Source organism: Lasioglossum baleicum, chromosome 7, assembly GCF_051020765.1.
Source record: "Lasioglossum baleicum chromosome 7, iyLasBale1, whole genome shotgun sequence".
In the NCBI taxonomy this organism is placed as follows: domain Eukaryota; kingdom Metazoa; phylum Arthropoda; class Insecta; order Hymenoptera; family Halictidae; genus Lasioglossum; species Lasioglossum baleicum.
This window is the reverse complement of record NC_134935.1, coordinates 18,743,808-18,762,777: the sequence shown is the minus strand read 5'-3', so window position 1 is coordinate 18,762,777 and position 18,970 is coordinate 18,743,808. Positions and strand designations below refer to the sequence as shown.

At 45.8% G+C, this 18,970-nt stretch overlaps 1 protein-coding gene across 3 annotated transcripts in view; it reads right to left on the bottom strand.

Moving 5' to 3' along the window:
- Positions 1–18,970, bottom strand: part of Grh (grainy head) — a 250,160-nt gene that overhangs the window by 22,642 nt on the left and 208,548 nt on the right. For all 3 annotated transcript variants that reach the window (XM_076428395.1, XM_076428396.1, XM_076428394.1), the window contains exons 5-6: positions 5,325–5,685; positions 2,220–2,603 (exon numbers count right to left, since the gene is read on the bottom strand). In XM_076428395.1, the coding sequence (XP_076284510.1) occupies positions 2,220–2,603; positions 5,325–5,685 (745 nt within the window). The remainder of the gene's footprint in view (positions 1–2,219; positions 2,604–5,324; positions 5,686–18,970) is intronic.

Sequence of the window (18,970 nt, the reverse complement as noted above, 5' to 3'; positions counted from 1 at the left end):
GCGAAGCAATTTCGGATAAACCGGCCGGCGATCGACGACTTCCGCAATCACACGAACCAGCCGACAACTCGGCGAACGTGTCCCGATCGACAGACTTTTCCGACCGAACTTACGATTACTGTAGCACGGATTTTTTCGCGACGGTTTACGTAAACCCTAGCCGCGTGGTTCGTCATGAGAATTTTCATAAGCAGACTGCGGATTTGATGCATTTATGACCGGGTGAAATAGGTGAAATGTACGGAACTGTGAATAGCTTCACTATATATATATTTCAGCTTTATTAAAATTATTAAAAGAAAGAGTTCAGTTTTGTTTAATTTCTGTTGCTGTTACAATTGATTTAGAAATATTTCGTTTCACATAAAAATCCGCAGTTTATTGATTGAGGAAGGAAACGGTATTGTGTAAATCCTTCAGAGACGACGACTGCCGATTTGTTTGTGACTTTGTCTTTATGTATAATAAAAAAACAATTTGCCATCTCGATTGCAATACACAGGTTTGAAATAGAAATTTCTTTCTCTTCTTAATCTTTTTGTAGACTGAAATTAATGTAGCAAAATTTTGATATTTTTGTAATGTTTGTAGTATTTTGTGTCCCCACTCTACCTTCCCCTTCTGCGACGCTTTCCCTCACGCTTCTTCCTCAGCCCGCCGCGCCGGTCAGGTGACGTTCCGACTTGGTGTAATCAATTTTTAAATACTTCTCATGGAAATTAAAGCGAATTCTTTTTACCAAATTAGAAATTATGTGAAATTGCGTTGCATTGTTAGGATCGTTTGAATTATTAGGTAGATTGAATTATTGTAGATTATCTCGATTAAGCTTTATGCATAAAATGATAGATATTTAGGATACTTCCATCAACTCTGAAGTGACACTGTGTTCCAATTGCCACAACGAATGTGAACTAGCTCAAAAAGAAAATTGACAGAACTGCCCTGTAGCAGTTGAATTGGGAGTTAGAGCAGTGTTTCCCAATGTGGGGCCCGGGGCCCACGCCCCACAGGGGACACGAATTCAACAATTTCTCCTAGCGATTTCTTCCTAAAATTTTGAGTTTCTTCGGTGAACAATTCAATTTTTTAATATTAAAAATTATGTATATATGTTACATAAGTGGTATAAGAATTTTAGAAAGGCTTAGGTGGGGCATGGCACAAGAAAGGTTGGGAAACACTGAATTAGAGTGTACATATGACGTTTCTCTAGCACGCAGAGGCGAACTAAACGCATCGATCACTGTTCCAACTTGAAAATCGAGCGAAGTTATCAAAAGTGATGATCGAAGAACTTACGGTTCTCCGAGTACGAGAGAATGTGTTGGTGACAACGTTTCGGGTATAGTGATCGACTGTCGCAAGCAACGAAGGGCAGCTTTTCGACAGAAACTTTCCTTTCCACCCACAGATCCGTCTTGGAGCGCAGGCGTAACGCGTTCGCGACACCACCGTGCAAAAGAAGTGGCCCCGTATTACATATACGATTCCCGTGGGGTATAAATAAATGTGTCAGTATCCCGGCGAGATATGCGTTGCTGATTATGTAAAACGCTCGTGTCCGTATACCGGGCCCGTGTTAAGTTCTGTTCCAAGAGAGCGCGCAGAAAATTATTACACGTGGAAGAAGTTATATCTAGCGAGATGGGGGGCTGCGATAACGGTTAACGGTAGGTGTTGTCCGATTAATTTGTTAGGAGCGATCAAAACATCTTTACGGTGTCTGGGCACGAAATCAACGCGATGGAAAGTGATCGCGAGGGGAGCGAGCGGGCCCATTTTCAACGGCGAAAGTGCGCCGGCAAATATCGAGGATGGTTCTGCACGAGTGCCACTTAAACGGGGGCCCTCGAGACGACACGACGATCGATCCATATCTCTCAATCGAAAATATGTACCTACTACTTTATACATTATTATATCGGGACTCGTTAATCGCAACTAGACGGTGGAATTTATGCATTTGCAACAAAAATGAGTAGGTGCAATTCGACACGGTGAAAACACTAGTAAAATTCAGAAACGCTGTTACATTATTTACGACCTATTAACGACATACTATTAACCCTTTGCGGGTTTGAAGAACAGAAATCGACAACAGAGTTACCAAGCCCTGTTTTGGGGGACGAGGATTTCGAGGCAGTTTTTGCCCGGCGGACAATTTAGTTTGCGGTACGCGGAACGAAGCGAAGGTGGGATCATTGTCTCTCACTAACCTGATGCAGCGCCGTGGGTGGATGATGATCTTGCCTGGGTGTGACCGCGTCGGCGCCGATGCCGGAGTCGGGGCTGGGAAGATCAACGGTCAGGACTTTGCTGCTGCTCGAGGACGAGCGTATCGCGTGTGTCGTCGCATAAGAGCTTGGCACAACCTCGTACCTCGTGTACGAAGCGGTCGTGGTCGACAACGAGGACGAGCTGGAGGATGCGAGCGGCGGCAGGGCGTCTCCGGTGACGTAGACAGCGGTCGCCTCTTGGTGAAGACCGGTCGGGTTGCCAGTGTTTGCCGCGCCGGTCGCCGACGTCGACGTGTACGCCGTGGACTGCAGCCGGGGGCTGCACGAGCTGTAGGGGTCGTAGGGGCTTCCGTACTGTTGCACCTGTAATTGTTGATCGATTACTTCGATGCGCTCGTCGCGATTGCGAACCGGGATTGATCGATCCCCCTAAGCGTTTCATCCGCTGTGCTCGACGAACAGCGGGAGGTCCTCGACCATTGCGTCCCCCCCCCCCCCACCCACCCCCTCCACCCCGTCGTCGAAGCCAGAGGTGTGCCAGGACATGAAAATCTCGAGTCGGGTTAGGTGAAATGTAGGATATTCCCCGACAAAAGTTTGCAATATTCGAGAATCCGAAGCTGCTGTCGACCGGAGTCAACTTTGATTGACGCATTGATCGAAGCACTATAACTTTTCGGGTGCCTGAACATTGCAAACTTTCTGGATCCCCACCTGACCCGCGGATTGGGTTCACGAAATTTTTAGGTTCTCGCACACCTCTACTTAGAGCCCACACGCAGACACGCGAATTGCGATTCGCATGCCACATACATCAAGCTACTATACTACGGTTTCCGAAAAGTTTCTTTCGCGATGTGTGCGTTGAATATTGTTAAATAACTAAATTCTACACGAATACCGCGATCATATGCTCGTTACTTTTTTGGCGGCGTCAAGATGAGTTCGCAACGACCTTCACACCACAACCTTGCAGCGACCTTGAAGGCGAAAATCCATCAGACGCGCGCCTTAAAACCCCATGTACATTCTACAATATCTAATCATTTTTTCTAACTTTCAATAGTAGCGGAAACAATTTAAACAATTAATAGATATTATTAGCGGAAACAATTAATAGATATTATACATGCGTTTTATACAACTTTTTGTACGCGTTTACTAGCTTGCAAGTATGCGTGGCGTGAATTCGTGTGTTTCCGTATTGAAGTGGCTCTTGTCGTTGCCGTTGCTATCGCTGCTGTACCGCGTTGAGCAGCGACGCGAGCAATCGATTATCGACTTTCGACTTTTTCAAATGTGATTTAAAGGCTTCACTGTTCTCGGAGCTTATGGAATATCCCGCTGCGGCGAAGTTTGGCTCTCTATGATTTCTCGACGAGCCGTGTCGTGCGGTTTTTTTTTCTGCGATCGCAGGCTTGCATACGACTCTAGATACACGCGCGTGCGTCACACTGATTGTATCTTATTAGATGCGGAAAGTTAAGCGGATTCTTCGGTAGGTTTTTGAGAGAGAGAGAGAGAGAGAGAGAGAGAGAGAGAGCACGTTATTGAAACGTACGAAGTAGTGCGACAGGAGGCTGTTATTAAAATTGACATGGCATAGCGATTATTAGCGAGGTAAAAAATGCATTTATATTCACAGCTGGGTAAAGAGTTTTTAATTAATAATGCATTTGAGCGGAATAGATACAAAGTAACAGAACTCGCGATAGATAGGTGAGGAATATTTTTATGAATTACACCGTTGTAAAGTACAAAATTGAAGTATACGATATTTCCATAGCAATCTACCGTTATGGCTAGTTAGAATAATTGACCACGATATCATTCCACTCAAAAAAAATTAGAACCGTAGCGCAGGTTTAAATATCAGCGACTACCGTCTCAAGGCACAATGATAGCTCGCGCGGCGTATTCACCGTCGAATAATCGCCGAGTACAGTGGATCAGCGATCAACACGCCCACTATTGTCCACGATGGGGCAGCGAAGGGTGAAATGTTCATTGTGAAAAAGAAGAGCGGAGGAACACGAGAGCAAATTAAGAAACCGGTGTCCGGTCTCTGTCAGTTTCCCCGCGGTGGTATAAGATAAATTTGATGGGTTTGCTGATCGTTTCTCTGTGCCCTCGCGCACCACTTTGTCAAATTTGTGCCTCGATATACTTATGTGTTAGAAATAATTTAGTAGAGCCGCGTTCGCGTGACCGATATGTCACGCATCATTTGTTTTCTTCCATTTTCAGGTATACATTATCGAATCGCAGAGTCTCGGGATCATTCTTTTACTCGTGCGTGGCACGCGTTCAAATATCCGCAGATCGATACACGAGGATGCAGAGAAGCCATCGAACGTGATCTGACACCGTCGCGCGTCGCGTCGCGTCGCAAGGAAACTAACAGAGTTCGGTATCGTTTCGATCGCTAGAGAGACTGCGGATCTTTATGCAAATATTCTCTTCGTTGATTGCAACAAACAGGAGCCAGATAAAAACTTAATTCTTGAATAATTTCAGTGCATTGAAAATAATGTATGCACATTCTTAAATGCTCTTAACACGTTCGTGACCAGCGTCGCGAATTCTATGACACGAAGAAAATCAAATTGTTCGTATCGTTATTTGATATTATAACGTATAGTGTGATATCCGAAGTATGTACTTGTAACTTTTCTGCGACAATATGTATCTTGTTTCATATTTTATATGTAGAGTACATTGCATTCAGAGTCGCTACTAAGATTGACAGACACACCATTATCCAAAATATTGTTTAGATTATTAAATATGTTAGTATGTCTAATCAATTGCTAAACATTTCAGTATTGCATGAGGTATTATATCAATTTTATATTGTGATAGAAAGAAAAAAATTGATATATATAAATTTCGAGTTAAAGTAGCTGCTCCGAGAGTGCAAAGTATTAATAGAATACTCTGTAACTGTGTAAAAGATCTCGCTACCGCATATCGGTTGCGAACGTGTTACATAATCTTGGCACACTGTTTCAAATTTGATCGATTCGCTCTGATGATAAATGCATAACATCCACACAGTCTATCGATCACACCTCGTGGACTGACCTGCAGTTGATGCTGATGATGATGGTACATCCCTGGTGGCGTGGGACTGTCCGGTTGGGCCTGTTTGTGCCTCTTGCTGGACTGCTGCGCCCCTCTGGAGGAGCTGAGGTCCTCGGGCTCCCTTTTGACGCCGGTGATGCCCGCGCTCGAGGATCCGTCGTGTCTGAGGGACTGCGGGCTAAGCGGAAGCGGAAGGCCGCCTTGCAGGCTCTGCCCGGGACTGTGGGACTGTTGGTTGTACTGATGGAGGAAGTGGTGTAGCTCCCCTCCTCCGGCGCCTTCGCCGCCTTCCATGCGATTCGCCGAACCGGAACCGGAGCCAGGCGCCTCCTGCACCAGCAGCTTCGGGCCCATCACACCCCTTCAACAGTCCGTGAAGAATCGAGCTTTAGCCGACAGACCAAGAGACCAGACCCCTCTTTTTCTTTTTCTTCGCCTCGACTTCCCCGAACTACCCGGAATCGATCGACTATGCTAAGTACGCGTGTCGAATTCGCGACGAGTCGCGTTGCCACCGATCGCTTTTCAGCCACCCCGGGGATCAAAGGTGCGAGGGATCCGGGATTATTGGCAGGAACCGCCCCCCCCCCCGGGCACATTCTCACATACTCAATGCAGGAAACATTAGGTTATTCTATCTTGTGTGAGGTATTCCGAGTGTCGCGTCGTCGGTTTTCTTAAAGGATCTTACTCGCAGGCAGAATCGCCCGGAACTTTGCACGCGGCCTCTCTCAGTTTACTAATTGAATCACCATGGGATGCGAGGGGTTTTAACTTCTATTGCAATTTCATCTGTCGAACTGTAACATCTTCCGGACCGAATTTAGCGAAACGAAACTATGTACAGTCCAGAGCACGAGAGAAAACTAGCGGGGAGGGAACGGGGAAAGAAGCCTGACCATTCGGATTGCCTTTGCGTTCCTCTTGCCCCGTTCCCTTCCCGCTAGTTTTCTCTCGTGCTCTGGACAGTACGTCCAGCCACTGAAATGTAAATACAATTACGTTCTTCGTAATAATCGATTTCAACTTGATGGACCAATGGAACATTTCAATTTGAGTGTCTCGGGTCTTGTCTAACAAATTACATAGTTAGTTAGTCCAGAACCGTGAACGCCTTGATAGTCTAGTATAATATAAATTGACAATGAATTCGCAGTGTAACCAAACTCTACTGTATGAAATAAGTATTTACAATAGCGATGCATACGCAACTGATCGATGCTCCTCGGTTAAAAAAGAGATGCAACAAGAATACAATTAGACTAAAAAATATAGTCGTATCAGCACGTGACCTGAAAATTACGTATAGAAGGTTAACGATTAAGCCGGAACTGGTGGCAGTTTCGAGCGATTAGATGGTTTCCCAAGTGCGCGGCACGCGGCGGCGGTACACGTTACCCGAAGGTTTGTCCACCGACGCAACGCGGCGGCTTATTAATTATGTTGTCCGCAGCCGCGAAGCGAATCGTCGCGTAATTAATTAACGACCAGGAGGCATGCGCTTATCGTTTATATTTAGTAATGATTGGAGACCATTGATATTTCTCCGCGGGTGTCTTTATCTTGATTTTTACCGAGAAAAGCAGCTCTTGCGAAACGCGGGACGCACTCGCGCGCGTACGCCAAGCCATAACGCTATCGACGAGAGAGACACATTACGTATTTATTCGCCGTGACGGACCTTGAAAATCTATGAATTAATTATACTTTTCTCGAACGTCATTACGCCGCGTCGCGCCGCGCCGGGGCTGCAGATGATAATCGCTGCCGCCGCGATGGTAGTCCGAGATGACAAATGTGCCGCAGAAATCGCGGTGTCGATCGAGATGCCATCGCTTCGTCATAAACGCCCGATCCCTGCCATAAATCGCTCGGCTCGTTAGTTAATACCGTATTAACATTATAACTTCCCACGGGCCGCAGGAATCAGCCGGCTATGCGAATCGCAATCGATTCGAACGGACAATCCAATCATCCGACACACGAAAGCCTATTATTATCCTGATCGGGATAGATTTTATGCTACTCCGAAACAATATTTCCAATTAACCGTAAAGAGACGAGAACTCGCCTTTCCGTTACTGTTCATTTGCGTAGATGTTATCTCACCATCGCTGATCTTACACTTCTCTCGGAATCGTATACCGTGCTTGAAAAATATCCTTCAATTTTATCGAATACATATGTAGATTGTAGATGCTTATCTATTTTTTACCAGGTCGACTTTATATTGTTACCGTTTAATTTTCCTTTAACCGTAGTATCGAAGTACAATAGACGTTTATGTCCTCTACAGTGAACACACTATTCTTGGAAATGCACATTTTATAACATCGAGAAAATTAAATGAAAACGAAGAATGGATAAATATTTCAGGATGTACTTTTTGTCGTTTACAATCGGAAAATTCTGGTACGCTCTAAACACTGGATTCCATCGATTCTTCAACTCATTTACAAATCGACACTGAAGCTATCGAGCATGAGAAATGTGATTGGTACGTTTCACTTTATGAAATCAACAACATCGAATTTATATCTAGATGTGCAATTCTTTCCACGATACGTGCTCGAATGAAGAGAAGTTTGTTCAATATCTTTCAACGGAAACATATTTATTATGTTTTGTATGTCACACACGTGTGACGATCTTGATTTTGTGTATTACTGCTTCTCGAAGAAGAATTTTGTGCGTGTCGTTATTTATAATTCTAACGCATAGTATGATATATTATTCCGCAAAAGGACACGTATTATTTCATGTAATCTTTGAAAGAAGTGTTTCAATTCGCGAAAGAAGCATTAATTTTCATGAACGAGAAGCACACAGCAGTCTCTCGTAGAAGCCCAAATCGTACAAAGTGCCCGTGTATAATAAAATCCACGAATACGCGATCGATCATTCTACAACGCAGCGCGGGATCGTTTTACAGCGTCGACGACGACGCGACGACGTGGCGAGGAGGTCCGTTAAAAGTTAGTTGGTAACAGGCTGCAACAATCGTATTTTCTATCGAGTCCCCGGTGCTCTGGGAACGCAGATATCGGTGCCGCATCTGCCGAATACGTCGGCAATAAAATGTTCTGGGCGCGGAAACGCGATTCGCCGAACGGTCGTACGGGGTAGAATCGAGAGGATCGCGGGCCGGCATTATGCGAAGTAGTTAACATGTTATATTTAGCATGATAATACGTATCCACAATACGGGGGACCCTTATAAACTGCCAACGCTCTCGGTGCACGTACTCCCTGTCTCTCTTTTTCTCCTTCTCGCGCATTCTTTTTTCCTTCCCTTTTCGTTCCATTCCACCATCCCTGGTCTCGTCCTTGTGTGTCGTGGCAACCTCAGGTTCACCGGTCTCTCTCTCTCTCTCTCTCTTTCTCTTTCTCTCTCCGAGCACACCAACAACACTAGAGTCCTCGTGTCTCTTTCGTCCTCTTTCTGCCCGCTGAACATCGCCACTGTGGTACCTACCCTACGGTCAGATGCTCCCGTACAATGGCTCTTTTTTCCACATGATACCTGATCTCTCTCGTCTCTAACCCTCTCTCCTCTCCCCCTCCTTTTCCATCGCGCTCCCCGACCCGTTCGTTCTCTCCGTGTTCGTCCGGCATCGTCTCGAGGCCAGAGATTCGACGGGGGAAAAAGGGTGACACGAGTGAAACACGAAGAATAAGAAAGAGAGGGGGTAATGGTGAGGGAGAGAGGAAAGAGAGAGAGAGAGAGAGAGAGCGCGCGGGGCGTCGTCGCCCTCGGCACACTTGTGCCTGAAGTGGTCCGCGGATAGGAAAAACGACCGCCGAACCCCGGGCCTCTTCGACGTTGTCCTTTCCGTGATGGAAAGCTGCGACTGTCATAACCGGAGGCCATGGCCTCATGAATTCGGCTTACGTGAAATGGATCCCAGTGCCGCGCGTATTCTCGTTCCGCGGTGGTAATGCGATGCTAATCCGTGATGTAGCACCGAAGATTCATGGAGATCGTGATCGCAGACCCTAGGGGCAGGATCTCGGTGCGAATATTTTTCGATCGGCCAGAACGGCGGAAGACAAGATGCCGTTGGCCTGGTTGACGGGTTAATCCGTCCGATAGACTCGCGATCGAAGGATTCTGACACGGACGCTGACTTATTCAGGCCCGTGAATAATTTTGTTTGCGAGTTGGGCTCGCTGTGCCGGCTGAGCGATCGCGTCTCATTCGAGTGCACGGTGATTGCGGCGATGTATCGGTAGAGTTTGATCGAACAATATTTGTAATACGAGTCGAACCGATCGTAATTTGAGGAACTATTAAGGTTGTCGTGCATGAAATGTCCGATTTTAGAAACATTGTTGATAACTCGACAGCAAAACCTTTCGCCGCGAATCGGCAAAGAAAGAAAAGGAGGATCACCCCTTTCTTTCTGGGACATCCCGCGTAAATGAAATTGCTCGAGTATTAAGCGGTTTGAATCGGAGAAGAGGGAATCGTAGAAAGCGGAGAATTTTCCACCGATTAATAGGAAACGTCGTCTTATCATGATTAATGTAACAACCGTGTGGCGAAGTCCAAAGCGTACTTTAGATGAAAAGTAATCTCGTGTAAATGTATCCTCCAACCGCCGCCGAGGTAGGCATGGGATTAAATTACAGGGAACGTCTTCAGCCTCGATGAGCGAAGTTCCAGAGAGATACCGGCGAGAAACCTCTCTTCGCGTACCTACCGAGCAAATTATATTAATATGAAATAGAGACTTCGAACCAGTGAAGCGCAATGAAACGCGAAACATTGGAAACTCCAATAAGTCGCCGTTAAAATCAATTACCCTCGACTCGAAGCGCTGTCTGTAATTTTCGTCGAATCGTAGCAGACACGCGCGAACTGACCAAGTATAATTTCTGAATGAAAGTTCTTTCTTCGCGGCGCGCAGCGCGGCGAGAAATTCGACGAGAGAGCGTCGAGATTCCTCTCGACGCGGCGCGGCGCGGCGTCCCGATGGCCTCCGGCTCAACTTGATCGATCATTAGATCCAACGGATCGTTCACGATCGACTGGAAATTCTGAGAAACTCATCGTTTCTGAATAGAAAGAGGAAAATGATGGAGGCCTCGATATCGTTCACCGAGAGCCGACGATCAACCAACGTTTCCCAAGCGGAGAGAGAGAGGTAGGTGCCTAAGCGTCGCGGGACTGTCAATTTCCTCCTTTCCATTTCAATAATTTATAAAACAGTTGTTGTCGTAAACTCGGAACGGCTGGAATCAAGGACTGACGCGGTGTGGCCGTTACCGCGTCGCGAACGACGGCCCGTTATAATGGAACTAATAATTGCATTGAAACGCGACGACTCCTGTTAGGAATTCCACTAACGGCCAATATTTTCAAGCGCAACCCGACAAAACAATAATGGCGCGCTGGCTTTCCTGTTTATCGCGTCGCGACCGTCTCCAACAATTATGTAAGGTGTATCACAAATTAAACGCGGAGTTGCTTAATGGCGGCGCGGGTCGTTCGCGGAAGTTGGGCTGCGAGCCGTGAACCTATGACGCTGTATACATATTGTATATGACGACATAAATTCCTGGAAGCTGAGGAAAAATCGTTGGCTTTAGGACCAGATTAATCTCGAGCTAAGTTCAATCCGATAATAACGTCCCTGTGCTCGATCGCCGAAGCTTGTTAGACGCCTGATGGACGATCGACCATTTCGAAGTTTCAGCGAGACGCATTTTAGCGTACTCATTCGAATTCAGTTATCTTTGTCAAGGTGCCTACATACGTTCGATTGAAAAGCAGACTTGAAATCGGACGGAACTGCATTTATACGAACTAAATTTTAGGAGAAAAATCATAGTTAGTAGTGGCAGACTCTTTTACATTATGTGAACACCAACTTGCCTCCCGATATGTTCATACATATTGGATGGAGAGTTCCACTCTATGTATTACCTAAAACCAATAAAACGGCTTTCCGGCTTTCCGAAGGTAAAACTGAAAAACAGAAATGTTAAGCTTCCAGAAAATTTTGAAGAAAATGGGAAATTGGGGCTCGAGAATGGGGATTGAGGAATTTTAAAGGCTCGACGGGTGGAGCGATCAATCAGCGGGTATCTGGTCGATCTCGGCGACGCGACGCGCGACGCCCGCGGCGGAATTCCAGAATTCGCGAGCAATTCCCCGTGCAAACGAGCAAATTATTCCGCGTAACGTTACACGGCCGTTTTTGCCGCAGCCATGCAACACGCGTACCGCTCTTGCACGCGCAAAACAGGCAATTACGCGCGCTTACGGTGCGGCCTATCGACGACAAGACAGACGTACCTCCCGAGCTTCGAGGTCGCCGGGTCACGACGCGTAGGGTCATCGCCGGCTCACGGATTCGCGCGTGTCCTGCGAGGGAAATAGGGTTCCACTATTTACCGTAGAATTCTAGGAAACGCAGGGAAGGACGCTCGTAAGCTAAACATCGGCGGATTTCATAAGAGTACATAATCTGACGTCGAGTTAGATGCTGGCCTTTTTGCACGCTTCGCTTGCGGAAATATCGAGTGAAATATGTATTGTCGGAGGCGCGTCTAACTCTCCGTGATTTATTCGAAACGTGAATTCCTTAACCCTCTCCGGATCAAACATTTTTTAGGTCGACATGAAAATCTGAGAATTTGTACGCAGGCGAATATGATAGCGCTTAAGCCAGGAAAATAATATTTATCGTCCGAGATGCTCCATCTGGCTTGTGGAGGATGTCGAATATTGTATTCACACACAGACACCACAAAATAGTTTTTTCATCAAATCTCAAATTTCTTCCAAGGTTCGAATATCGATACATAGCAAGTGTATCGATGAATAGCATTATAAGGCATAATTTAATGAGGTTAATAGGATGTTTTAATGAAAAGTGTCCGATTAAGGTACCGGTGAAAGTACGCGATGCAAGGCGAATGATCCTAGTCGAGTAACACGAAACCAGCCCTTACACATTTCAACGAGGATCTTCATTAAAAAGTACCTGTAGTCAGCGCCCAGGAAATTTAAAACCGTTCCTTATCCCTCGCGGTTACAGTGTACCGACTTTCTTTTATAGTCCATGTCGATAAAGGTACTCATCGAAAGTGTTACTTATCAACGCTTACAATTTCGAAGTCATCGCTAGACCGCGGATTCATCGAACGGAAAGGTAAATATCTTAATCGTTAAAGTTTATTGCTTGAATAAAAAGATCAGGTTTTATTTCACCTTAAAATACCGAAATTAGTTTCTTGTCAACCCAATAGAAATAACATCTGCAACGTCCACGGTTCTTCCAAAGAGATAAAGACGATCTGCAATTCAGAGAGTTCTCGCAAGCTTCCGAAAAAAGCTTTCCGGCGCGGCGGGACTTGATCGATCGTATTAACGATCGTGCATAATACAAACGACCCACGTGCTGAAAACTCCATCGCCTCTCCGTACGGTAATCCCCGCAGTCGGAGGTCGAAGGTTCTCCATCGGAGGGGTCAAGGTGTGTGCGGGCTTGTTCACGGGGGCCCGGGGGCCTCTCGAGCTTGCGGTACCGTGCAGGACCCGGTTCGGAACCGGAATCGGCGTCCCTCAAACCGGAAATCGGTCGTATCGGAAGAGTGTGCGTGGACCTGCCGCAGTCGAACTCGAAAGACAGGTCTACCGGCTGGCTGGGCCGGGTCATGCGTTTCATTATTATTGTCGGTCCGACTCTGCCTCCTCTTCTTCCTCTTCTTCTTCTTCCTCCTCCTCCTCCTCTTCTTCTTCTTCTCGTTCTTCGTTCTCTACTCGTCCTGCTTTTTTCAGTCGCTTTTTCCACGGTGGCGAACGCGTCTGCAAGCTTTTTTCCTTTGCGGGCACGCACGCGGCGAGCAGCATGTCACCTGTGCGCGCAGCACGTGCCACCGGATACACGGTATGCATATTCGCCGACGTTTTTCGGCGATCCACCGGCGAATTTAAATGCACGCGGCGTGGACGAACTGGGCTTCTGCTCGCGATGCGTCTTTGACGGTTCCCCTTCGAAAGCGTCGCGAGAACCGCTTCAAATCGTTCCCAGAACCCCGGGAAGTTAGATACGCCCAGCAATTTGGCGATTTTTCGAATCTTCTGCTATACAAGCGATACAACACCTTGTCGCTTTTACTAGACCGTGAAATTTTATGCAGAATAAAAATTGTTTACATTAATTGAAGTGGGTACACACACCTTTTTTCTGCACCGTATTAATCGAAGACTGGAATTAAAAAAGGGTGTGAGTGGCATTTTTGTAAAAATGGTTTTTCCCGAAAAAGATGCACGTTCCCTGACAATTGGTTGCAAATTTTGGGTTTTGTTGAAAGACGATTTTACAAGTTTTACATGGATTTTCCTCGGAATTTCCATGCTGGCACATACAGTCTCTTCTTTGATTCCAATCTTCAATTGTAAATACACGAAAATAATACATTTATCTACCACCCTTTTAGTATATCGGACATTCTAAGCTTTGTTACACTCAATATATAGAGTATATTTATTTTTAAATAAAAGTTCATTAAAAAATCGAGACGTATCGTTCTGTCTCTCATTTCTGGGAACGTGACACTCGAAGTGTTAAGTAGCGGTAAACAACGTATTAATGTTCGTCTTTCGAAAATAGCATCCTTCTTTCATAGACTAACCAGTCTCTCTTCGATGATTTGTAATAATATTTAATAATAATTTGATCTCATAAAGACAAGAGCTGCGTACACTGTTGAAGAGAAGGTGGTTCGCCGCTGTCTGTTCTCCACGATTTCTAATCCGAAACGGTGAGATTCCCCTGTCACACGATTCCCTGACCTCTGCCGGACCAAATTACGCGCGCGAAGGAACGGCATCCGTGAACTCTGATTCCGTGTGATTCCGGTTCTCAGGCGTTCGCTCGTTTCCGAGACAGAAAACGGCAGCACCGTCCACGCCTTCCTGTTTCGCAACGGAGAAGTCCGGTTCCGCAGGATCGAAGCAACCCTCGCGAGAACGAGCCAGCCGTGCCGCGCCGCGCCGCGCCGTTCTGGAAAGGATCATAGATCAGCAGGTTTGACCTCGGCTTTGATCCCTCTGCCTGTCCGGCTCTCGCGGTGTCGTTAGACGGTGGTGACGATTTCAAACGGAGACACGGAAACCCGCGCGCGGAAAAAGATATCTCGCGGTCGTGCTAATGAAAATTCGAGACGGCCCGCTAATGAACCGACACTGCTCTTTCGGCCAGTTCGTGCTACATAGTACGCAGTCGCGTTCCTGATCCTTTTACGTCCGAGGAATGCTCTTTTGCGGCAACAAGCATTCGACAATTGTTTCACCATTTTTTATCTAACATCTGCGTCCACCATTTTGACATCGCATCTCTCATTTCGCTTCATACATACTTTCCAGGTTATAGCAAACTTGTGCATCTGTCTAACTGATCTTCTTAGTTGCCCAGGTCTATTCCGATTCTTCTTTTGCGGATTTTCTTGGAAACAGCATCTTTTATTTCGCTTCGTGCATACTCTTCCTGGATTAACGATTGTACCTCTGACTGGTCTTTATTTTTGGTCTACTCTGATCCAGTAGTTATCTAATTTTTAGATACATACAGTGGACCAGCAAAATGTAGTTTAAAAATGCAATGACTGAATTAACTTATATTTAATATCCATCTCTATCGAAATGGTAAATAGTTGTACAAATAATGATGTTCTTAATAATTACACATTAAGTAATTGTTAGCATTTTGAGTGGAGCCGCATCGGTTCACGCAACGGTTAAACATATATATAAATATATATATATATATATGTGTATATGGTTTAAATTTTCTTTAAATTGTCTTGGAGTTCCTCGATGAGTTCTGGTTTTCGAAAAAGGATTTGAGTTTTCGAAAAAGAATGGATGCTTGTGACCAGCGCACTCAAGTGTAAAATTGCTAAAAACGTCTTCTTGCCGAGGGTTAACCGCTTTTATTTAACCGCTTATTACCGTATCACATTTTCTTTACAGTTACAGCGCTTGAAACGTCTGTATCCCGAAAAATGTCGTAGAAGAGAAAAGAAAATTTATATTTTTTTGTTTTTTGTTTTTATTTACAGGTTACATTTATTTTAATGCTTAAATGTTGATTACGAACGAACCAAAAATTGTATTTCATTTAAAAAGAAAGTAACATTCATATTTGTTAGACTGTTTAAAGACTGTAGGAACACATCGTTCAAGCAGAAATTCAAAAGAATTGTCGAATGAAAAGGCAGATCGGTAACAATTGTATTATGCCCTGCCAAGGACAGTGGCGCACGTATGTTCTTTTTCCCCTGATCTGATACCGCGCACGTAAGAACGATTCTTCCGATCTTCCTGGAAGGTCTCATTCCGTCAACTGGACACCGTTCAATCACATATCTGCGTCTACCTGCTAGTCTGAAGTCACGTATGCGTAATATCTAGATCGAGTCCTCGGAAACAACAGCCACGCATACTAGACACTAGAGGGTTTCTTCTAAACCTCACCGCGCGATTCTCGGAATACATAGAGTGTGGAATGCCTACGGGAGCGTACCAGTCCCATTTGTTTGGTGTTACGTAAAGAATAGAAATGAATTTCCAGGGAACTGGATCACCTCGTGGTTTCTCGAAATTCTATGACCGCTAAGAGTCACACACTCGACCTACAAGAACATTAACCCATCGGGTACGGCGCGGCGCGGCACGGCGTCGGTGAAGCGTGCTGATCCTAACGAGTGTTTCAAAATTGGTTACGCGAGAAAGAGACCAGGTTGTTAAACACATTCATTACTGCTCACTTTCTAAATTTTGGAAACGACTATGAGAAATATGTATGAAGAATCGGTCAAGGTTCGATCAGGTGTCGTTCCTGCAGGGTTAAGCACTCCGTTCTGAAAATTCTGGAATGAATTGGAAATGAAAAGGAACGACATGGAAATGTACTCCTTTAGTCATTCCCAATAAACACTCCCGATAAAAACGAAACGGTATTCAACTTTGTGTTTCATACTTTTATAATAGGAAGATTCGCGTGCATTGTACATTTTTTATGGGAAGATAGTAGTCGAGATTGCGGAAGGCGGTATGCATCGTCTCGATCGGAATAATCAGAGGCCTCGGATCTAGTAAAATCCCGCCTATTTCAGTAAGCGAGTGGCATTCTTTCGGTCCGTTGTCCAAGAACGTTCACCCTTCTCGTAGTTGAACGAAACGTCGCGCCGCGCCGTTTATCGCGTCGATCTCTCATGGCTCGGTGGAACAAGCAGCATCTCCGTGCGCTCGGTTTCGTTGTTCCTGCGCCTCCCGCAATTACGTGCGGCCATTTTTTCCCTAGGATCCCATAAAACGATGTCCAGGTGTCCGCGCGACCGGGCGACCGCTTCCGCCAAACGCTAGAGATAGGTGAAAACACACACGGCCCGGCTTGGAACACGTGAGCGAGGGTGTGCTTGCTTGCTGCTTACGGGGCGGCGAAGGGGAGGAAACGTTTACGGCGTTTTGAGAGCATAAATTCAAATAAAGGGGAACGCGGTCGCGTTACGTGTCGGGCATAAAGCACCGGCACGGCGCGGTGCGGTGCGGTGGACAGCGAAAACGGGGCATGCTACTCGTCCGCCGCGCCGCGCCGGGTCGATTCTGGTTCTTCAGACCCGTTTCGTTTTACGACGTGACACGAGGCCCCTCGTCAAGTGGGTCATAGGCCAGCTTGTTCCGCAGACACGCCGGTTACGTTCCTCGTGGTCGACAGATCTCCGTGTAACGATAATCGGGCAACAAAGTGCGTAATAAAGAGCTAAGACGCCGGATGGCGCTCCGGGAACTGACCGACTCCCGTCCTTCCTGTCGCGTTCCCTGCCTCCCAGAGCCTTCCTAGCCATTTTATTAACTCTTTGCGCTAGCAGCTATTCTAATTCGAAAACCGAATTTTTCTTCTAGCCTGAAATATTTCCTTTTTATATGATTTTCTTAATTTTATCGATATAAAACTGATATGATAATACCTCGTACGATACACTTTCAGTAGTTCATTAAAATATCCAATACGTTTCGTAATTAATTGAATGCAAATTTAATAACGCAACAAAAATTTTGAATAATGGTATAAGAATGTTAGCGGTGCCTCCGAGTGCACTCGCCTAGCCGTCGCGTCGTTTACCCTCGCAACGCGCAACGCGCAACGCGCTCCGCGAAATAATTCCACGCGACATCCTCTCGTGGTTCCCGCCTATTTCCGTTTATACCTAATAGGCGTTTAATAGGAAAAACAAAATTCTAATCAAATTTTTTGGAATTGTGAAGTAGCTATTGCAATTAAAGTTATAAACAAGGACTGGTTTTAGAAGGATTTTTTGAGTTCCGACAATGTTCTACAAGGGGTGCGATACATTTTAAGCAAACATATGAAATCGTAATACAATCCACAGAAAATATATCAAATTGCATTACAATCCACACATTATATTAACCCACGAATTATAATTTTACAAGTACGTTCCTTAAAATAATTGCACATGAAATTCGTTTGCGGTTTCTGCCTGTCTTCGTTTCACGCTTCAATTCGTCCAATTATGTTTTAATCGCACGTTTTAAGCAAATATATGAAATTATAATGCGATCTACGCAAATTTTATCGTACATTCCATCCTGAAATTATAAAACCTTCATATCTGAAGCCGGCGCGGTGGTGTCGATTGTTGAATACTTCCAACTCGCGTGCAGTGAAGTCTCTGAATGTTCGTATCTGAATTTTCCCGAGACTTAACGCGCAAAGATTTCCCATTCTGGGATTTTCCATTTCTCAAAATCGAATTGTCCAAGGCAAAGAATGGACGGACCGTCGCGCGATTCGACGAATCAGCATCGACGCGTGAAAGCACAGAGCTTGGGAACCGCGCAGGCAACTTTCAAAGATGACGCACGAAGAGATGCGTATAATAACCACCTTGCCGGATGATTCATGCGCCACTGAAAATAGACGTGGCACAACGCGCGCGCGCGTACAAAGGCTTTGTTTTTTAGGAGATCGCCGCGAAATGATAACCCCCGGAGCGGCGCGGCGCGGCGCGGCACGGCGGGGCGGGGCGGGGACGCGGATAAAAAGCGACACCGCGGTCAGTCATTGCAGACGCTACCGCTTTCATTAAAACGCGACCTCTAAATGGGCACCGCATTATACTTGACACGGAAGCGGAACAGCGAAACAGGTTTCGTTTAATCGCGCCTCGCCCGAAGCAGCTCGTCGCGACCCGTCGCTGAAACACACCGAGTCGTTTCGCTTTTTTGAAAGTTCACCGACTCGGGCATCGAATTGATCTTTAATTGCGAGCGGTTCGAGGCACTCTCGATTTCGAGAAATGCTAGGTTTTTACTGTCGATGTAACGTTATTACAATTATGGACGACAGGAAACGCGAGCGAAACGAGATCCACCGCGAACGTCGCCGGCTCGGTTCGAATTCCGTTTCTCAATACGTAATGCATCCCCTGCTACTATGTAAGTCGGGTGTAATGATACACTATCGCGTGTCGAGGAGAAAGAACCGACAAAAACCATGACACTCGGCTGGATTGCAAGGAACGATTAATAGTGCCGCTGAACCTGGTCTCGAACACCGATGTATTCGATTCGTGATTGTATTTGTCTACCATCTGTTATCCTCTGC